The following is a 17,409-nucleotide window of genomic DNA, read 5'->3' as shown; positions in this document are numbered from 1 at the left end:
GCTGGGTCCACCTTTTTCCTCCCCACTGTTTATTTTCTGGCCTTTCTGATCTGAGACAAAACTGTATGGTAATTGAAAGGGAGCCACAAGCAGAGTTTCCTGCTCTTTCTCCTTACTCCTGTCACTACACATTTACTCAGAGGACAGGTGAACTGATAGTAGGGATGGACAGATCAATCATAAGTCCATCCTGTTTCATCCATCCATCCATCCCTAGCCCTGCCTACTGCTTTTTAAAGATTTTTATATCTTTAATTGCTTAGTAGTTTTTGAACTGTTGAACTGTTGAAAACCATCCACCATTAAGAACTGTTCAACAGTAAAACTTTGACTTTCTCGGAAGGTAGTGGACAACCCTTCACTGGAGGTTTTTAAGCACAGGTTGGATGGCCATGGGTCATAGATGCTTTGGTTGAGAATCTTGCATTGCAGGGGGTTGGACTAGATGACACCCAGGGTCCTTCCAGCTCTATGATTCTGTGATTCTATGAACTATCACTGGGTTCCTGAATAATTTTTAAAAGAATTCCCCCCCCCCCCCCGCTGAATTCCTACATCAGCGCCTGGGAAGCCTGAAGATATTTCATGGAATTCAAGTAATTCTACAATAGAAATCACATGGAAGAAGCCACAATCTGAAGAAAACGGCCCTATTGATGGGTACATGGTCTGCCTCGGGGACCACCGCAGTGAAAAAGGTATGTACATTTTGCATCATTTTGCCAGAAAGCATATTAAGTCCATTTGCAGATATTAGGTGTGTGTGTGTTTGTGTGTGTGTGTGTGTGTGTGTGTGTGTGCGCGCGCAGAGATCTTCTGATCTGCTTTGTGGCCCCTGGATCAGGCAGACCCATTCTGTGATTCTCTGGGGGGTGACCCCCACCACTCTGTCCCACATCCAGTCCTGTATCAAGGAGGTAGGGGGTTAATCTTAAATACTAATTAAACAGATGGGATGGAGGGGAGAGCAGTGGGGTTAGATCTCGCAGGGTGCTGCTTGCTTGTGAGTTCCTTCCCTGCTTTGAAGCCCTTAGCGAAGATAGCAGCACCCTGGGAATCATTTTTAATGTTCTGATGATGACATTTATTTTGAGGTGAGTATTTTTAGATCATTTTTTAAATTATGACTTTGCTGGGGGAGTGCTTTGAAGAGTTGATTACAAGCCAACAGCCCTGACCCTCTTTTTTCTAAGTATTCCCCTAACACACAGGCTGCGGGAAAATTTCTCCATTGATTTATAGGGGTTCACCAGTGATTAGAGCCATTTTCTGATTGGGGGGTAAATACCGTATTTTTTGCTCTATAAGACTCACTTTTTCCCTTCTAAAAAGGGAAAATGTGTGTGCGTCTTATGGAGCGAATGCATGCTGTGCAGCTATCCCAGGAATTGCTGCTTTCACTGCGCAGCGATCCCTCTTGCTGTTCTGGCTTCTGAGATTCAGATTTTTTTTTTCTTGTTTTCCTCTTCCAAAAACTAGGTGCATCTTGTGGTCTGGTGCATCTTATAGAGCAAAAAATACAGTAGATCAGCTCATTCTTGAGAGAAATGGAAATCAAGGAGTGCTTGTGCCCATCTCTGCCTTCTTGGCTCTGAAGCAGTGTCTCTTCTCATATGTTCCTCCATGTGCCTTGAGGTCTATTCCAAAGAAGGCCTATTCAATATTCTTTTTATTTGTGCAAAGAAAAGCAGTCTGGGAATGTTGGGGTGGACTTTTGTGCACACTCCCCACCCCATTTCCAGTTTAACTTTCCACGTGTTCAAGCAAATGCCTGAACTGTAATGTTATGTATTGTTGAAAGCTGGCTATTGATGGTTTTATCTTGTTCCATTCCATGTAATTTCTAATCTTTTAAAAATGTTTTTTTTAATTAAAAAATACAGATGTTTCAAAGAATACAAGTTATATATGGAATGACTTAAAGCCCTACAAAAATTATAGTGTCTATGTCTGGGCATACACCAAAACACAGAATAATGCAATACTGAAAGGGCAACGAAGTAGCACGACAATTCCCACTAAAGCAGCAAGTAAGTTGTGTTCTCAAATATTGTGCTAACGCTATGACTAAAAGTCCGCCCCCCCTATTTAAAAACTTGCTACATACAATCTGCTACTGTATGCATTGCAGACTACATATGGGCAGCTGCATCTAAATTTATCTATGTGGAAATCATGCATTTTCAACATTTAATGCATGAAATTTATAGGAATGATTGGAATAATTTCCTGTGAAATAAATTGTTATTTCCCCACCCCCTTGGTTATAACCAAGCATCATCTGACTTATCAGAATGGCTCAAAGTTATTGATGACCAGAGGTCTATAACATCTACCTACACGTTTGTTCTCCATTACGTTTGGTGGTTGTGATGGAACCAAAGGAGGTTGCGCTAAGTACTTGAGGTCATATTTTGTCCCAGACTATAGGAAAGCATTTATACTAATTTGTCTAAATGTTCTGTCATCAGCTATGTTGGAAGGAATACTTGTGCCATGTAAAGAGGGGTGTTTGGGGTGACTTTTGGAGGAATGTTGAAAATATGTTCATTAAAAACAAAGGAGCAAGCAAAAACAAAAAGGCCTGTATGACTTAACAGGAAAAAGACTTTTTAAAAATTTTTTCCTGGGTGGACTAGAGCAGTTTGTTGTCATGAGGCGATAATGAAATGCCTCTAAGAGTGCAGATATTCTGGTTGTAAAAATGGCTAGGCTAGTCCTTTGCTTACTAATGAAAGCTTCCTCTAACTCTAAGACATTTATTGCATACAATTTATATACTGCTTGACTGAAAGAAGAAGAAAACCCTCAAAAGCAGTTTATACAAAAGACTGGAAAAAATTTAAAGACTATTTGAATAAATATTGTAATACAGTGGTGCCTCGCAAGACGAAATTAATTCGTTCCGCAAGTTTTTTCTTCTTGCGAGTTTTTCGTCTTGCGAAGCACGGTTTCCCATAGGAATGCATTGAAAATCAATTAATGCGTTCCTATGGAGACCGCTTGCCAGGCTGGCGGTGCAGAGAAGGGCTTTTCTCCCCACCACAAGCCTTCAGGACAGGTACAGGAACAGAGGGGAAGGCGCGCAGCGCTTCTCCTCTGTTCCCGGGGCTTGCGGTGGGAGGAGGGTTTTTCCTCCCCACGCCAACATTCAGAACAGCATTCTGAAAGTTGGCGGTGGGAAGGAAAACCCTCCTCCCACCGCAAGTCTTCAGGACAGCCATCCGAAGGCTGGCGGCGGGAGGAGGTCTCTCCGCCCCACCGCCAGCCTTCGGAGGAGGTCCGAGGACAGTGGGGAAGACGCGCTGCGCTTCCCTGCTGTCCCGGAGATTTCCCTATGGGCTTTCGTCTTGCGAAGCAAGCCCATAGGGAAATTCGTTTTGGGAAGCGCCTCCAAAACGGAAAACCCTTTCGTCTAGCGGGTTTTCCGTCTTGCGAGGCGTTCGTCTTGCGGGGCACCACTGTATTAAAGATATGTAACCACTTGAAAGAAACAATTAGGCCTAGGATTAAAATGAAATTAAATTTATAAATAAGAAAATGTACGATAAGGAAAGTTATGTAATATGATTAGGACTGTGATATGGTCTTTTGAAACACTGGTATTGGAAACTGCTATATATAATTACTAAGAAATTCGGATGGAAGAGATTCGAGGAAGTCAAATACTATGTTTATGAAGATGGATGGTACTTAATTTTAATTAATTAAGTGGTAATATGTTATATGTATCTTTTTTCTTTTTTCTCTTTTTCTTTTATTTTTTGTTTGTCTTTATTATTGTTAATCTTTTCTTTCTTTACTATGCTTATCTACTGAAAATAATAAATTTTATTTTTTAAAAAAGCAGTTTATACAAAAACTAAACAACAGAAACAGTTAGAAACTGCTGTTTCAAACATTCAAATAATAATTAAAATCAGGAATAAGTGAAAAACAGATCGAAACACATGTAAGCATTCTACATATCTGGGTAGGCTTGTCCGAACAAAAATGTTTTTATCAAGCATTGAGAAAAGTAGGCCTGTCACTAGGCAGGGTGCTCCAAAATGTCGGTGCAGCCACACGAAAAGATTGATCAACTACAGATACAGGAAGAGTGTTATGTTGACTGTTGTTTTTAGTGTGTTACACTTCTGGGTTTTCTACTGTTTTACATTGTGCTTTGTCTGCTGTTTTACTGAACTTATGCCAGCCACTCTAGAAGCACAGTGTATTGAAGGGCAGCGTGTAGATCTTTGAAACAAATGGATACGTCATATCTGTGGCAAGAGGTGAGCTTTTCTGCCCTCTCGCTACTTCACTGGCTGCCACTTGTGGCAGGAAAACTCTGAGTGCAATGACTTCTTGGCTAGCGATTCAAAGCTTACAACATCTCTAGGGGAGTGAAGGAGAAGATCTTTTGTTATGGTGACAATCCTCGAAATCTTTGATTCATTAAAAGCAGTTTGTCTCCAAAAGCCTATTGGACCAATAAATAGTTCACCTGCCAGTGGAAGGACAAGGAGGGAGCCAGTCTGGCTTCTCCAGGGAAAGAGTTCTGGGAGCAGCCACCAATAAGGCCTTTGGTGCTTTGCCTGCTGATGGCATTTTGCTGAATCCCACTGTATAATTTGTTCTTTTAGTGTATTGTTCATTGCTTTGGACATCAAAAGCAGTATATACAGTGGTACCTTGGGTTACATACGCTTCAGGTTACATACGCTTCAGGTTACAGACTCCGCTAACCCAGAAATAGTGCTTCAGGTTAAGAGCTTTGCTTCAGGATGAGAACAGAAATTGTGCTCCGGTGGCGCAGCAGGAGGCCCCATTAGCTAAAGTGGTGCTTCAGGTTAAGAACAGTTTCAGGTTAAGAACGGACCTCCAGAATGAATTAAGTACTTAACCCGAGGTACCAAGGTAAATGAATGGCATTATTATTATTATTATGCCTTAACTATTTGTCTTTCAAACAGAACCAACAGGTGTGAGAAATCTCAAAGCGGACTTATCAAACGAAGCAAACAATGCTGTTAAGATCAAATGCTCAAAGCCAGAACAAATAAACGGCCCCAAAGAAGAATATATCTTGTACCTGGAGGATGAGAATAAAACGAAGAAAGATTGTTATTTTGAAGTTAAAGACCTGGCTTATCTGACAACATACACGTTTAAGGTAAACTGCTTAATTCTGATGTTTACATTGAGATATAGGTAGATGCATTTAATTCATTACCTCCCTGGGTAATGGTGTTTTCCCTTGTGGAACACAGCAGGGTGGAAGCTGCAGACAAAACTAGAATTAGTCGGCTCTTCCTGCCACTGGCTTTGGCGCCACCTAGTGCTGGGCTCCCTGTCTTCTGCCCTACCAGTCCCAATGGGCAATAGCCATTTGTGTAAAAGTAGCTCTTTTGATTATTGCATCTTCACTTTAGATGGGAAACCATTTGGGATATTGTTAGTCTTTGGTGATACATTTTTGACAAATCAAAATAGTATCCGCTGTTCTTTCTGTTTATTAGGTTGGTTTTAGCAACGGGAATTATACCTCGGAAGCCTTGGCCTCTAATCCAGTAACAACCAGATGTAAGCTAAAGTTTCAACCACTCCTATCAATTTACTGATTAATTTACATGTTAAAACACAAGAGCAGGACTTGACATAAGGTTTAGAAAGTGAGTAATGAAACAAACTTTTGCTAGCATTTCTTAAACCTTTTCAACATAGCTTCTCTTTCCCTTTGTTCTTTCGAATTTTGCAGATAATTCTCAAGCCCTGATTATATTTTTGGCATTCCTCATTATTGTGACCTCTGTGGCTTTGCTCCTTGTTTTGTATAAAATCTACACTCTTAACAAAAAACGATCATCGTAAGTAACCCTCTTCCTTTCTTCTCTTAAGTATATGAAATAAAATGAGAAGACTTATTGATATAATGTAGGATGGCGTGAGATTTCTTTCTCCTTTATTTACCTACTGCATTGTTCCAAGGAGTTCAAGGAAGTGTACGTGGTTTAGCTCTTTCCCATCTTGCAACAACCCTACGAGAATCCTACTCCAACCACCTAACGCCTGCCTCGCAGTGGCTTCCTTTGGCCATGGTCTGTTGGTTGCATATTTCTCTGGTGATATCTATAAGGAATCACATGTCAGGAAGTGTAAAGTAAGGTAGAGAAAAGTGAAGATTTCTCACGGGGTGGTTGGACAGGAAGCAACATCAAGCCACACAGGGCCTCCCATGGAAAGAAAATAAAGCCCCTACCAGAGAAGAATGGCAGATTAAATTGATGGATTATGCCAAAATGGCAAAAATGACCGGAAGAATCAGAAATCAGGAAGACCAACATTTTAATAAGGAATGGGGAAAATTTATAATTTATCTTAAAAACCACTCTAAACAGCTAAAATCATTAGTAGGATTGGAATAACACTTGTAGTTTAATGGTGACTTTGGGGCATAATGGAGATGTAAAAGTTTTGGATTATTATAAAAGATGCAGGAGGAAATGACTAACAGTAGGACTCACGAAGGGGAGGGGAGGGAGCCCAGGAGATTCTTTGGAACCTTGTCTTTATGTTGTATGTTGGATATGGGATTGTAAAACTTTAATCTGAAAAACCAGATAAATAAATGTATGTTTAAAAAGACACACATGTCACATAGGAAAGAGTTATATTGTTATTCCTTGACCAGCACCGCTTTTATGACTTTTACTAATACTGGAGTGACATAGGACCAAACCAGACACGAGCCTGCGGATCTCACTCGTAAACTTTGCTGGATGTACCTTAGAATTTGGTTGCAGAATGCTGTGTTAACATGGAGCATTGCTCTTAAGCTTCATAACTGTTTATGTTTGTTACAGGGTTCCAGATACACCTATACTGCCTCTTATCATAGGTTGGTATTCTCCTGCTTTGGGCAAGTGCAAGCATTTAATTGATATTTTTGTCTAGCTCACCATAAAGCCTTTGTAGCAGTACTGAACCCCAAAGCAGGCTTTTTGGAGTCGTAATGTAGAAACTTTCCTCATGGACCTTTTTAGGCATTATAACTATTGAGGTAACAGGATTTATTACCTTTCGGTTAACCCTTCAGTACACAGAGTATGTGGGATAACGAGCCTCATATAACCAACATGATTCAGTCTACTTAATGGATGAAGGGGTTAATGCCATAGAGTAAGCTGTCTTGCCTGGCTTAGCCTATGTCACTTCCCTTCACCTTGGGAGGAAGGCAAACAAGCCTATTGTTCACCTGAGAAGTTTAATATGTGAAAATGCAAAACCCTGTTCTCTAAACTGAGTTGCATCCAAACTTCCAACAGTAACATCAGGGAATTCTTGTGACCTGACAAATCTTCCAGACCTAACTCTGTAATGCTGTTAAATGTACAGTGGTGCCTCGCAAGATGAAATTAATCCGTTCCGCGAGTCTCTTCTTCTAGCGGTTTTTTCGTCTTGCGAAGCAAGCCCATTGACGGCTTAGCGGCTTAGCGCTATTAGCGGCTTAGCTGCTTTTAGCGGCTTTTAGCGGCTTAGCGGATCAGCTGATAAGCGGCTTAGCAGCTTAGAAAAAGGGGGGGGGGGAGGAAAAAAAACCCCGCAGGAACTCGCAAGACATTTTCGTCTTGCGAAGCAAGCCCATAGGGAAATTCGTTTTGCGAAGCACCTCCAAAACGGAAAACCCTTTCGTCTAGCGGGTTTTCCGTCTTGCGAGGCGTTCGTCTTGCGGAGCACCACTGTATATACTTTAAGGATGGGGAACCCATGGTCTCCAGATGTTTGATTCCAGTCCCCATCTGCCTCAGCCAGCATGGCCAATAGTCAGGAATTATGGGAGTTGTAATCCAACATATTTCTATGCCTGCTTTAAGAGAATGTAATACTCTTAAATAATGTGAATTATTTGGTAGTGCTTTGCCGAATGTCATTTCATTGCACTCAGGCTGTATAACTTGATTACAAACCTATAACAAAACTATAGGAACCTAAGCATGTTTTTAAATATGGATTGCCTTTGTGTGATATGTATTAAAAGAAACAAATGCCATGACATATATGTTTTTCTACGTGTTTTCAAGAAGATGAGAGACATCTGCTGAACATTGACCCAATTCCTGCAGAGTTGTTGTGGGAAACATATAAGAGGAAGATAGCAGATGAAGGAAGACTTTTCCTGGATGAATTTCAGGTTGGTGCCCCATTAAAAGACATTAGCCAAGTGTAAATCAGAAATATGAGTAATGCTGGTGGCTGGCTTGCTTTTGTTATGGGGTAAGAAGTTCCCAAGTTCCCTGAAGGGAAGGTTGCGGGTGGGGGAGACAGAGAGAGAGGTGCAGAGCACAGCTGCGTAGCCCAGAAGGCTAGAATTGCGTTATAAGAGATGAGTCGTACTGAATCCTTTGGCAGTTAGTCCTCAGTAAGTGGGAGTTGGCTTGCAGCCCTGAATGTGGATCAACTGGATTAAGGAGTGCAGTTGAAATGAATTATGATGTGAATAGTTTTAAAGAGCTAAATATGCCTAACTGTGGTGGCAATTGTTTCACATAATTCTTTATGCTGTTGTCCTTTTGCAGAGCATTCCCAGAGTTTTCAGTAAATTCACGATAAAAGATGCACGCAAATCTTACAACCAGAACAAAAACCGTTACATTGACATTCTCCCTTGTAAGTACATATTGCAAATTGGGCTCTTATCCTCCCTGCCCCAATTTATATCAAACTGAAGATAACCTTTGATAACGTCTTAACCTTTGTTTATGACTGTTTGTATGAAAAGATGACTACAACCGTGTGGAGCTTTCTTCAGTACTCGGGGACCCTGGATCTGACTACATAAATGCAAGCCATATTGACGTGAGTGACCACCGTTAGCAAAATTCCTAATGTCAGATTGAAAACGTTATTTGTAATTATTCCTAAGAATGTGCAGATATTAGTTTGCCTGGGCATAATAACAAATTACTTTATCTTGTAGGGCTTCACAGAACCAAGAAAATACATTGCTGCCCAAGGTTGGTATTACTTCTTCTTCTTAGTTATGCTGGCTACATGACCTGGAAGCTGTACACCGGCTCCCTCGGCCAATAAAGCGAGATGAGCGCCGCAACCCCAGAGTCGGCCACCACTGGACCTAATGATCAGGGGTCCCTTTACCTTTTACCTTTACCGCCCTATACCCGGAGGTCCCAGGGCAGTTCACAGAATAAAATCAAAATACCACAAAATACATATTCAAAATAAGAACAACAACCCAATAACCTCCCCCCAAAACACACATTTTCTTTTTCCTTCCCTTCTCACCTTAAATCATGCAGGAAAGTAGTCTCTCTCTCTTTCTCCATGCTCATACATATGAGGGGCTGCTGCCCCAGCTTGCGTTGCTAACCAGCCCCACCTTCCACCCTTTCCAACCCTATCCCCTCCCTTTACCCATGCTTCCCATAGCCTCGTAACTCCAACAACCTCCCTATATTCTAACATCTCCTTTATTCCTCCCATATCCACACAGCCCCTTCAATCCCCTATATTTTCACAGCTCCTTTAAGCTCCAGTCTCATCTGTCTGCCACCTCAACCTCACCTACCTGCCACCCCCTGCAAATCTCCATCACCTCACAGCTTGCCCAGTGCTTCCCCATCTCCTCACAGCTCACCCCAATCCCAAGAGGACGCAGCTACTGCCAGTCACAGAGGAAGGAGGAATGAAGAGGAGACAGTCTCTTCTCTGTCCTGCCCTGTCCTGTGGATTGTGAAATGCACACTTCCTTCTGCCGATAGCAGCGAAAGACTTTCCCCTCCATGGTGGTAGCGACAGTGGAGAGTACTTGAAGGCCTGTGTCCCCAGCTGTCTCCTCCCCTTTCTCCCAGACTACCCACCCATTCATTCACCTGATCAGCTGGGCCGCTCACTTCCTTCACCCTATTGTGCATGGATTTGGCCTGACCTGGCCAAAGTTAATTGCTTTTAAGTTTCCTTGATTTCTGTGGGGCGTGCATTTAACTCTCTTTAAAAGTGCTTCTGTCTTTGGCTGGGTCATGCCCATGGCAATCACGCCAACTGCTTAAATATTTCTGCCCAGGTCCCAAGGAGGAGACAACGGATGATTTCTGGAGAATGATCTGGGAGCAGAAGGCAACCATCGTCGTCATGGTGACTCGCTGCGAGGAGGGAAACAGGGTGAGGGAAAGAAGCGCACTCTCCTGTTGTGGCTACTGTAAAAATATGCAGGACTCTGCTTACTTTATTCTTACACCAATCCGGTTAATTATGGGAAACCTCTTTGGCCACAAAATACCCAAGAGGATGTACAAAGGCTCTGTTGTGGCTCTGTGGTGGGTCATAACTTCTGCTAATGAATTTATGAGCCAACCCAAATTCTTCTGGGGAGACACTGGTAATCTGGATGCAGGAAATGGCTACTGACTTGATCAGCAGCATGCATTGACTTGTCCAGGCTCTGCTGCCAGTGTATGGCTACTTCCATTTCTTACGGTTTGTCTTGGCCAAGTTTTCCCAAGAAGCGCGTGCTTACCATTTGCTGGAATGGGGGTGGGTGGGGGGGAACTGTTTCTCCTCATACTGTGCACAGGGACTCCTGAGAAGCATCAGGCAGGCCATTGTGGGAAATGAGAAGATGGAGCAGAAAAACATTTGGGCTGACCCAACAGAGCTCTCCTCTGTCTCTCTCTTTTAAAACAAAACAAAACAAAAAACAAAACTGTTTCTGCGGGGGTTGCATTCCAGGCCAAGGCTCATGTTGACAGAGCATGCATAAGTCCACCCCACCCCATTATACCTCGACAGCACCCCTGTTCCACTCCATCCCTTCCTCTTCTGGGTCAAAAATGACCCATGGCTTCAACTGGAAATGCCTAGAATGGACACCGCCTGTACGTGTGGTGTAGTGTGGTGTAGTGGATAAGAGCGGTAGACTCGTAATCTGGTGAACCGGGTTCGATTCCCCGCACCTCCACATGCAGCTGCTGGGTGACCTTGGGCCAGTCACACTTCTCTGAAGTCTCTCAGCCCCACTCACCTCACAGAGTGTTTGTTGTGGAGGAGGAAGGGAAAGGAGAATGTTAGCCACTTTGAGACTCCTTCGGGTAGTGATAAAGCAGGATATGAAATCCAAAGTCTTCTACTCTTCTACGTAATTTTGTTTGTATGCTGTCTTTTCAAATGATGCTCAAGGTGGCCTATAACATGAAAGCCATACCTAACTACGGCGTACCAAAAGTTGTCGTAAACAATAAATAAAACCATTAAAAAAAAATAAAATAAAACCAAACTGAACAATTTCTAAAAGATCTAAAATAAAAATACAAAAAACCAACAGCAACAATACCCCAGCCCAAAAGTCTGCCCAGCAAACTTCAGCTTTTGTAGCTGGAGTCAGTCAGGTCCCTGCCCTCCAAGGTGAGGGGGAAAAATTCCTTCAGGGCAGGGAGCAGGTCTTCCAGGACTCGCAGCCAAGATTACATCTGCCTGTAAAATTGTTTACATTTGTATCTCACCTTATATCCAAGGAGCTCAGTAACATTCATGGTTCTCCCCTTCCTCATTTTTTTCTCCTAACAACCCTGTGAGGTTGGCCTGGGCCAAGAGTTGATTCCTGAAGTAACCCAGGTCTCCCAGGCCCTAATTTGGCACTCTTAACTACTATACCTCTCATTGGAGCCATTCCTACTCAGTCTTACAGAAGAAAGGGTTGAATTGCAGTACCAGCTGGTTTATTTTATGCCATTTTTAGTTTGATAATTTGAGTTTTAACAGCTGGATCTCAGTTACTTTTATGTCTGCTTTTTTATTTGTAAGCCATTTCGAGCAACTCCAATGTGGAGGAGAAAATCAGTGTATACAATTTTTTAAAGTAAACGAATAAATGCAAACCTATGTTAGAGCTGGTTACAGTTGATGGTCCTTGCGTTTCTACAGGTCAAATGTGCCAAATACTGGCCATCCATAGAAGAGGAGACCGCATCTTACGGAGACATCGTTGTGAAGATAAATGAATGTAAAGTGTGCCCCGACTACAACATTCAGAAGCTGCACATCACAAACGTAAGGACAGCAACACTTGCAGAGCTTTGCATAATCTTGCCTTTGCAATCATACTTGCAAAAGCTGTGTAAAAGAGGTAAATAAGTAAAGCAAATAGTGGTTTTCCAAGGACCACCAAGCACGTAGCGCACAGCAACAGGAGAAGGGAAGCGGTGAGGCAGCAGGGAGGTTGGCATGGTGTGAACATGCCACCTGGAGGACTGGCTCTGCTGGTGCATTTGTACCATGCCAACCTCACCAACACCTTGCCCTCCCCTTCCTAGTGGGACCCTAGTGGTCCCAGCCCTAAGGAAGTTAGATTAGCTTCAACCAGAGCCAGGGCCTTTTCAACTCTGGCTCCGGCCTGGTGGAACGCTCTTCCTCATGAGACCAGGGCCCTGCAGGATCTGATTTCTTTCTGCAGGGCCTGTAAGACAGCGCTTAGTCTTTGGCTTGGAGCCAATTTAATTCCCTCCCCCTCTTTCTTTTTCCTTTCTCCTCCTGTGATGAGGCTGCATTTTCATGTTTCGATATTTTAATGTTGTATTTTAATCTTGTTTTTAAGTTGTATTCATTCAACTTGTTTTTATTATTGCTTATTAGCCGACCTGAGCACGGCCTTGGCTGGGGAGGGCGGGGTATAAATAAAAAAATATTATTATTATTATTATTATTATTATTATTATTATTCCGATAACCCACAGTGATGCCGTTGACAAGAGGTAAGGCAAGTACAGCAAACCATGACGGGTGGAATGTGCCTCACTTCCCGCTCTCTTAAGCACTGCACTTCGCCTGCTCTTCTACTAAGCAGATATTTGGTTTGGAGGAGCATGGCTCGTGGTGCTGTTTAAATATGCCCTGGAGGAATCCTCTCGTGAGGCTTAATCATAACATGCGTTGTTCAGACAGACCAGTGTAGAAGGCCATCCATGTTCTCCCTCCTTTTCTGGCTAAGACCAAGGAAGCCGGAGAGCTTTGTTCACCACTTGGAAGGTGGGCAGTCCCAGTCTTTCTTTGCTCTTTATATTTGCAATTGAAACGACAGTGGTGAATGTTTACATGCTCTCCTTTTCATCCAGAGAAGGGAAAAAACCACAGGAAGAGATGTGACCCACATCCAGTTCACCAGCTGGCCAGACCATGGAGTCCCTGATAATCCCCATCTCCTTCTCAAGCTCCGACGCAGAGTTAATGCTTTCAGCAACTTTTTTAGTGGCCCAGTTGTGGTCCATTGCAGGTAAGAATTAGCTCATCCTCTCTGGTTAACTGAGGCTGGGTCTATAGGTGCAGTAGAATGAAGTGGTAGAATTCTAGACTGTGCTACCTGTATTCAGATGATGACAACAACAACAACAACAACAACAACAACAACAACAACAACAACCTTATTTATACCCCACCCATCTGGCTGGGTTTCCCCAGCCACTCTGGGCGGCTCCCAACAGAATATTAAAAACACGATAAAACATCAAACATTAAAAACTTCCCTAAACAGGGCTGCCTTCAGATGTCTTCTAAAAGTCAGATAGTTGTTTATTTCCTTGACATCTGATGGGAGGGCGTTCCACAGGGCAGCCGCCACTACTGAGAAGGCCCTCTGCCTGGTTCCCTGTCACCTCACTTCTCGCAGTGAGGGAACCACCAGAAGGCCCTCAGAGCTGGACCTCAGTGTCTGGCCTGGGACACTTTGGGATAATATTTCTGAATGCTCCTCAAACTCCCTGTAAATAAAGCAGAAACATACACATCAGAGAGAAGGATGCTTTAACACATTCTCCCTGGTATGCTAGTTAACTGTATGCAGGGAACTTTTTTCATATACATAGGAGAGTATTCAAAAATGTGGTTCTTACTCTGAAACGATGCAAGTCACTTCTGGAATTTTACAGCCTCATTTCCATGTAGTTCTCTTCACTATCTGAAGTTACAAAGAAAACTGAATCAGAGAACATTATCACGTGTGTACACTTCTGCGAGTACTGCTATCTAAAGAAACGCATATACACAGAGACACAGATTTTGCCCTGCCCCTCACAATTCTTACTGCTGTTAACCGTACCTATAGGAATGCACATCTGATCTTGGTCAGTGTTTGCTTATTTTCCTCAAATAGCTTTAAAAAGCGAACGTATTTTCCTTACGTCGCATATCTTACAGCAAAATCCAACACAAGTATGCTGGGAAGAAAGCCCCATTTATGTTCAGTGGCCCTAACTCCCACGTAAGTGTGTACAGGATTGCAGCCACAGTTATTCGCAATGGATTGTTTTCTCTCCTCCTTGTCAGTGCTGGTGTTGGGCGCACTGGAACCTATATTGCAATTGATGCGATGCTGGAGGGGCTAGAGGCTGAAGGAAGAATGGATGTCTATGGCTACATCGTCAAGTTGCGGCGGCAGAGGTGTCTTATGGTGCAGGTGGAGGTATGCTGTCAGAGCTTTGTTTGTTGACCAAATATACATATATATATGACTCATTATGGTAACCTTGGAATAGCCTACAGGTGATACCAAAACAAAGGATCCACTGTTTCTTGTATGTGATTACTGGAGCCTGTTGATGATCCATCCGGTAGGAAGATTGATTCACTCAGAAAATATTTTGGTAGGGGAAAAAAGGGGGGGGGGGGTATGAGAAAGGACTGACATAACCCGAGACCAGGAAGAAGGGACGTTGGATAAAATTAGAGGGAAAAAGTTTATAAAAAGGAGAATTTCTTCCTATTTTTGGAATTAGTGTAATACTAATGAAATATCAGGGAATATGCTGGAAAGGAACTAATTGGCTTTAGTAGAAAGGTTTGAAGGAGTTATGTATAAATATGGCTTAAAATTTGAAATTTTATGGTTTTTAAGGTAAGATAAGGTTAAAGAAATTAACGGTAAATTGAATAACAGAATATAGTAAAAGCTGGAAAGGATATGCTGAGTTAACAAAAAAAAAAGACAGATTGTTAAGATAAACTATTTAAATAAAAATTGAGAAACATGGGAAGAATTTGCTGAAAAAATGAATTAAGTTAGAATACAAAAAGGGAGGTGTGAGGAGGTCCAAGAAACAAGCAAACGAAAGGATGTAATTTGGATTTGTATTTTTCTTTTGTATTTATGTTTTTTATTCTTTTTTCTCTTTTGTTGTTGTATTTGCCTGTTTTTTTTCCCCATCCTTTTTTATATACCTATGTATTTTTGAAATTTTGAATAAATATCATTTAAAAAAGGGGGGGTATGGATTCACACTGGGACAGGTGCTGGCATCTCCTTCCCCATATATTGTGGGCCTCTTTTTAAAAAAGTTATTTTCTTAAAGCTTGAAAAACAAAGGAAAAGCAATATACAGAAATGAACATCAAATGTCAAGCATTTTTAACATAAAAACTAAAAGAAAGTAAATAAAGAAAAGAAAAAGACTTCCGTTTCTCCTTCTATCAGCCTGAAAAATGTATGCAAAACTCTTGCTCCAGAATAACATCAATCTTCTATTTTCCATAAGCCAACCTCTTTTCAGTCTTCAAACCTAGATATCACAAGCTCATTGTCCTTTTGGTGCAAAAAAATCCATAAGGGGTTTCAATCATTAATAAATGTCAACTATGATTTTTTTATATAATTAAGCGTGGCAACTTTGCCATCTCAGCCAAATCCATTAATTTCAATAACCATTCTTCCATAGGAGGTAATAATAAATCCTTTCATATTTGTGCATATGACAATCTTGCCTCTTGATTGGAGCAAGTGGTCCATTGCAGTCCCACCCCTTCTGCGTTATTACAGCAGTAGTGCGTCTCTCTGCTTTCTGGATTTCATGTGATTAGAGTCTAGTAAGCAGCACCCTGCTTTCCATTGGTTGGTGGACAACTCAAGCAATATATTTGCTCACTGGTAGGTACTTTAAAGAGCTCACTTGAGTGGTCCATTCATCTGTATGGCATGACCACACAAGATGGCAATTCCCCAAGTGCTACAGAAACAAATGTGGAAGCATGTCTTCAAAGTAGGGATGGGGAGGAGATTTTCTCTTCCTGAGACAATAGGGTCTTCTTTGAAATTTGCACTTCTCCCAATTCCCCCAGCACCAAATTATGTATATAGTGTGCCTATATTAGTAAGGATAACAGCAGGGAAAATAGCATACAAATGTCACCTACAGCCCTGCCCTTTCCTAGATTAAAGGGGTGCGTGCATGTTGTTTTTGTTTGTCATTTTGGTATGTATTTTTGTGTGTTGTTTAAATTGTAAACCACCCTGTGATCTTTGGATGAAGGGTGGTATAGAAATCTAAATAATAATAATAACAATAATAATAATTAGGAGAAATTCACAGTAAGCTGGTGCGGAAATGTAAACTGAATTTAAGATGAATTTAAGAATAGAGAAATGAGCAAGACTATCCCAAAGTACACACTTGGCCCTTACGGAAAGTGCAACCTTATCTAGAGCAAGTCATCCTAGCCAACAGAGGCATCAACTCAAAGAGCGTCTGTCTTGCCAGGATTCAGTCTCTATTTGCCCTGTATAATGTTGTAGTCATGGAATTATACCTACATTTCTTTTAACTGCAATTTTTCCATCCTGCATCTGGAATCCTGGGGCACATTAGTCACAGTACATCTTGATCCATCAAGCTTTGGTTGAATACATCCAGTTTGGCGAAACAGAGGTCAATATCCCAGAACTACACAAGTGCCTCAATTACCTGAAGAAGCGAGATCCTGCCAGTGACCCATCTCCACTGGAAGCTGAATTCCAGGTAAATTGCTCTGAATACAACCCTCTGCCTCTCAACAGCTTATTGTGGGCCCATTTCATTTTGTTCCTCCTAGACTGAAGTTGGGAAGATGATTGCGGAGCAAAACTATGTAGCGTAAAGAGAGAAGAATGCTGAGTGATTATTTAGCATTTCTACTTAATAATCTCTTCCATGTTTAATTTCTTTAGCGACTGCCTTCATACAGGAATTGGCAGACACAGAGAGCAGCTAACAGAGATGAAAATAAAAGTAAAAATCGGAGTTCCACAGTGCTTCCATGTGAGTATTTGAGGAGGCAGAAATAACTGTAGATTTCACACACTTGGTTTCTGTGACAGGGGGTTGACATTCACTCCTTGGAAACTATCTAAATGGCAGCCTTTGTTCTGGCTTTCTTGCCATGCAGATGACTATAACAGAGTTCTGTTCAAGTGTGAAGAGGAGGGCAGCCGAGAGAGTGAGCACGATTCCAACGATGAGGATACAGATGAGGAGAGTGAATGCGAGGAGCCCAACAAATATATCAATGCTTCCTACATAACTGTATGTGTGTTTGGATAACATAATCCGTCTCATAGATTTTAAGTCACATTGATGTAACTATTGTCCATTGGACTAGCGTTGTGTTTTGGCC

General features: G+C 41.9%; 1 protein-coding gene across 1 annotated transcript in view; it reads left to right on the top strand.

Annotated features, from left to right (window-relative positions):
- The window catches only part of PTPRC (protein tyrosine phosphatase receptor type C), a 91,364-nt gene that overhangs the window by 63,106 nt on the left and 10,849 nt on the right, over positions 1–17,409 (top strand). Inside the window, 17 exon segments of the mRNA XM_079981874.1 lie at positions 561–698; positions 1,884–2,030; positions 4,956–5,155; positions 5,502–5,565; positions 5,741–5,849; positions 6,846–6,882; positions 8,063–8,173; positions 8,559–8,649; positions 8,762–8,838; positions 8,960–8,996; positions 10,064–10,161; positions 11,920–12,045; positions 13,107–13,264; positions 14,314–14,449; positions 16,626–16,775; positions 16,964–17,054; positions 17,182–17,318. Coding sequence (XP_079838000.1) covers positions 561–698; positions 1,884–2,030; positions 4,956–5,155; positions 5,502–5,565; positions 5,741–5,849; positions 6,846–6,882; positions 8,063–8,173; positions 8,559–8,649; positions 8,762–8,838; positions 8,960–8,996; positions 10,064–10,161; positions 11,920–12,045; positions 13,107–13,264; positions 14,314–14,449; positions 16,626–16,775; positions 16,964–17,054; positions 17,182–17,318 — 1,907 coding nt within the window.

The sequence above is a fragment of the Podarcis cretensis genome, assembly GCF_951804945.1.
Source record: "Podarcis cretensis genome assembly, chromosome: 6".
NCBI lineage: Eukaryota > Metazoa > Chordata > Lepidosauria > Squamata > Lacertidae > Podarcis > Podarcis cretensis.
The sequence above is the reverse complement of the archived record's forward strand: the minus strand, read 5'-3'. Positions and strand labels throughout refer to the sequence as shown.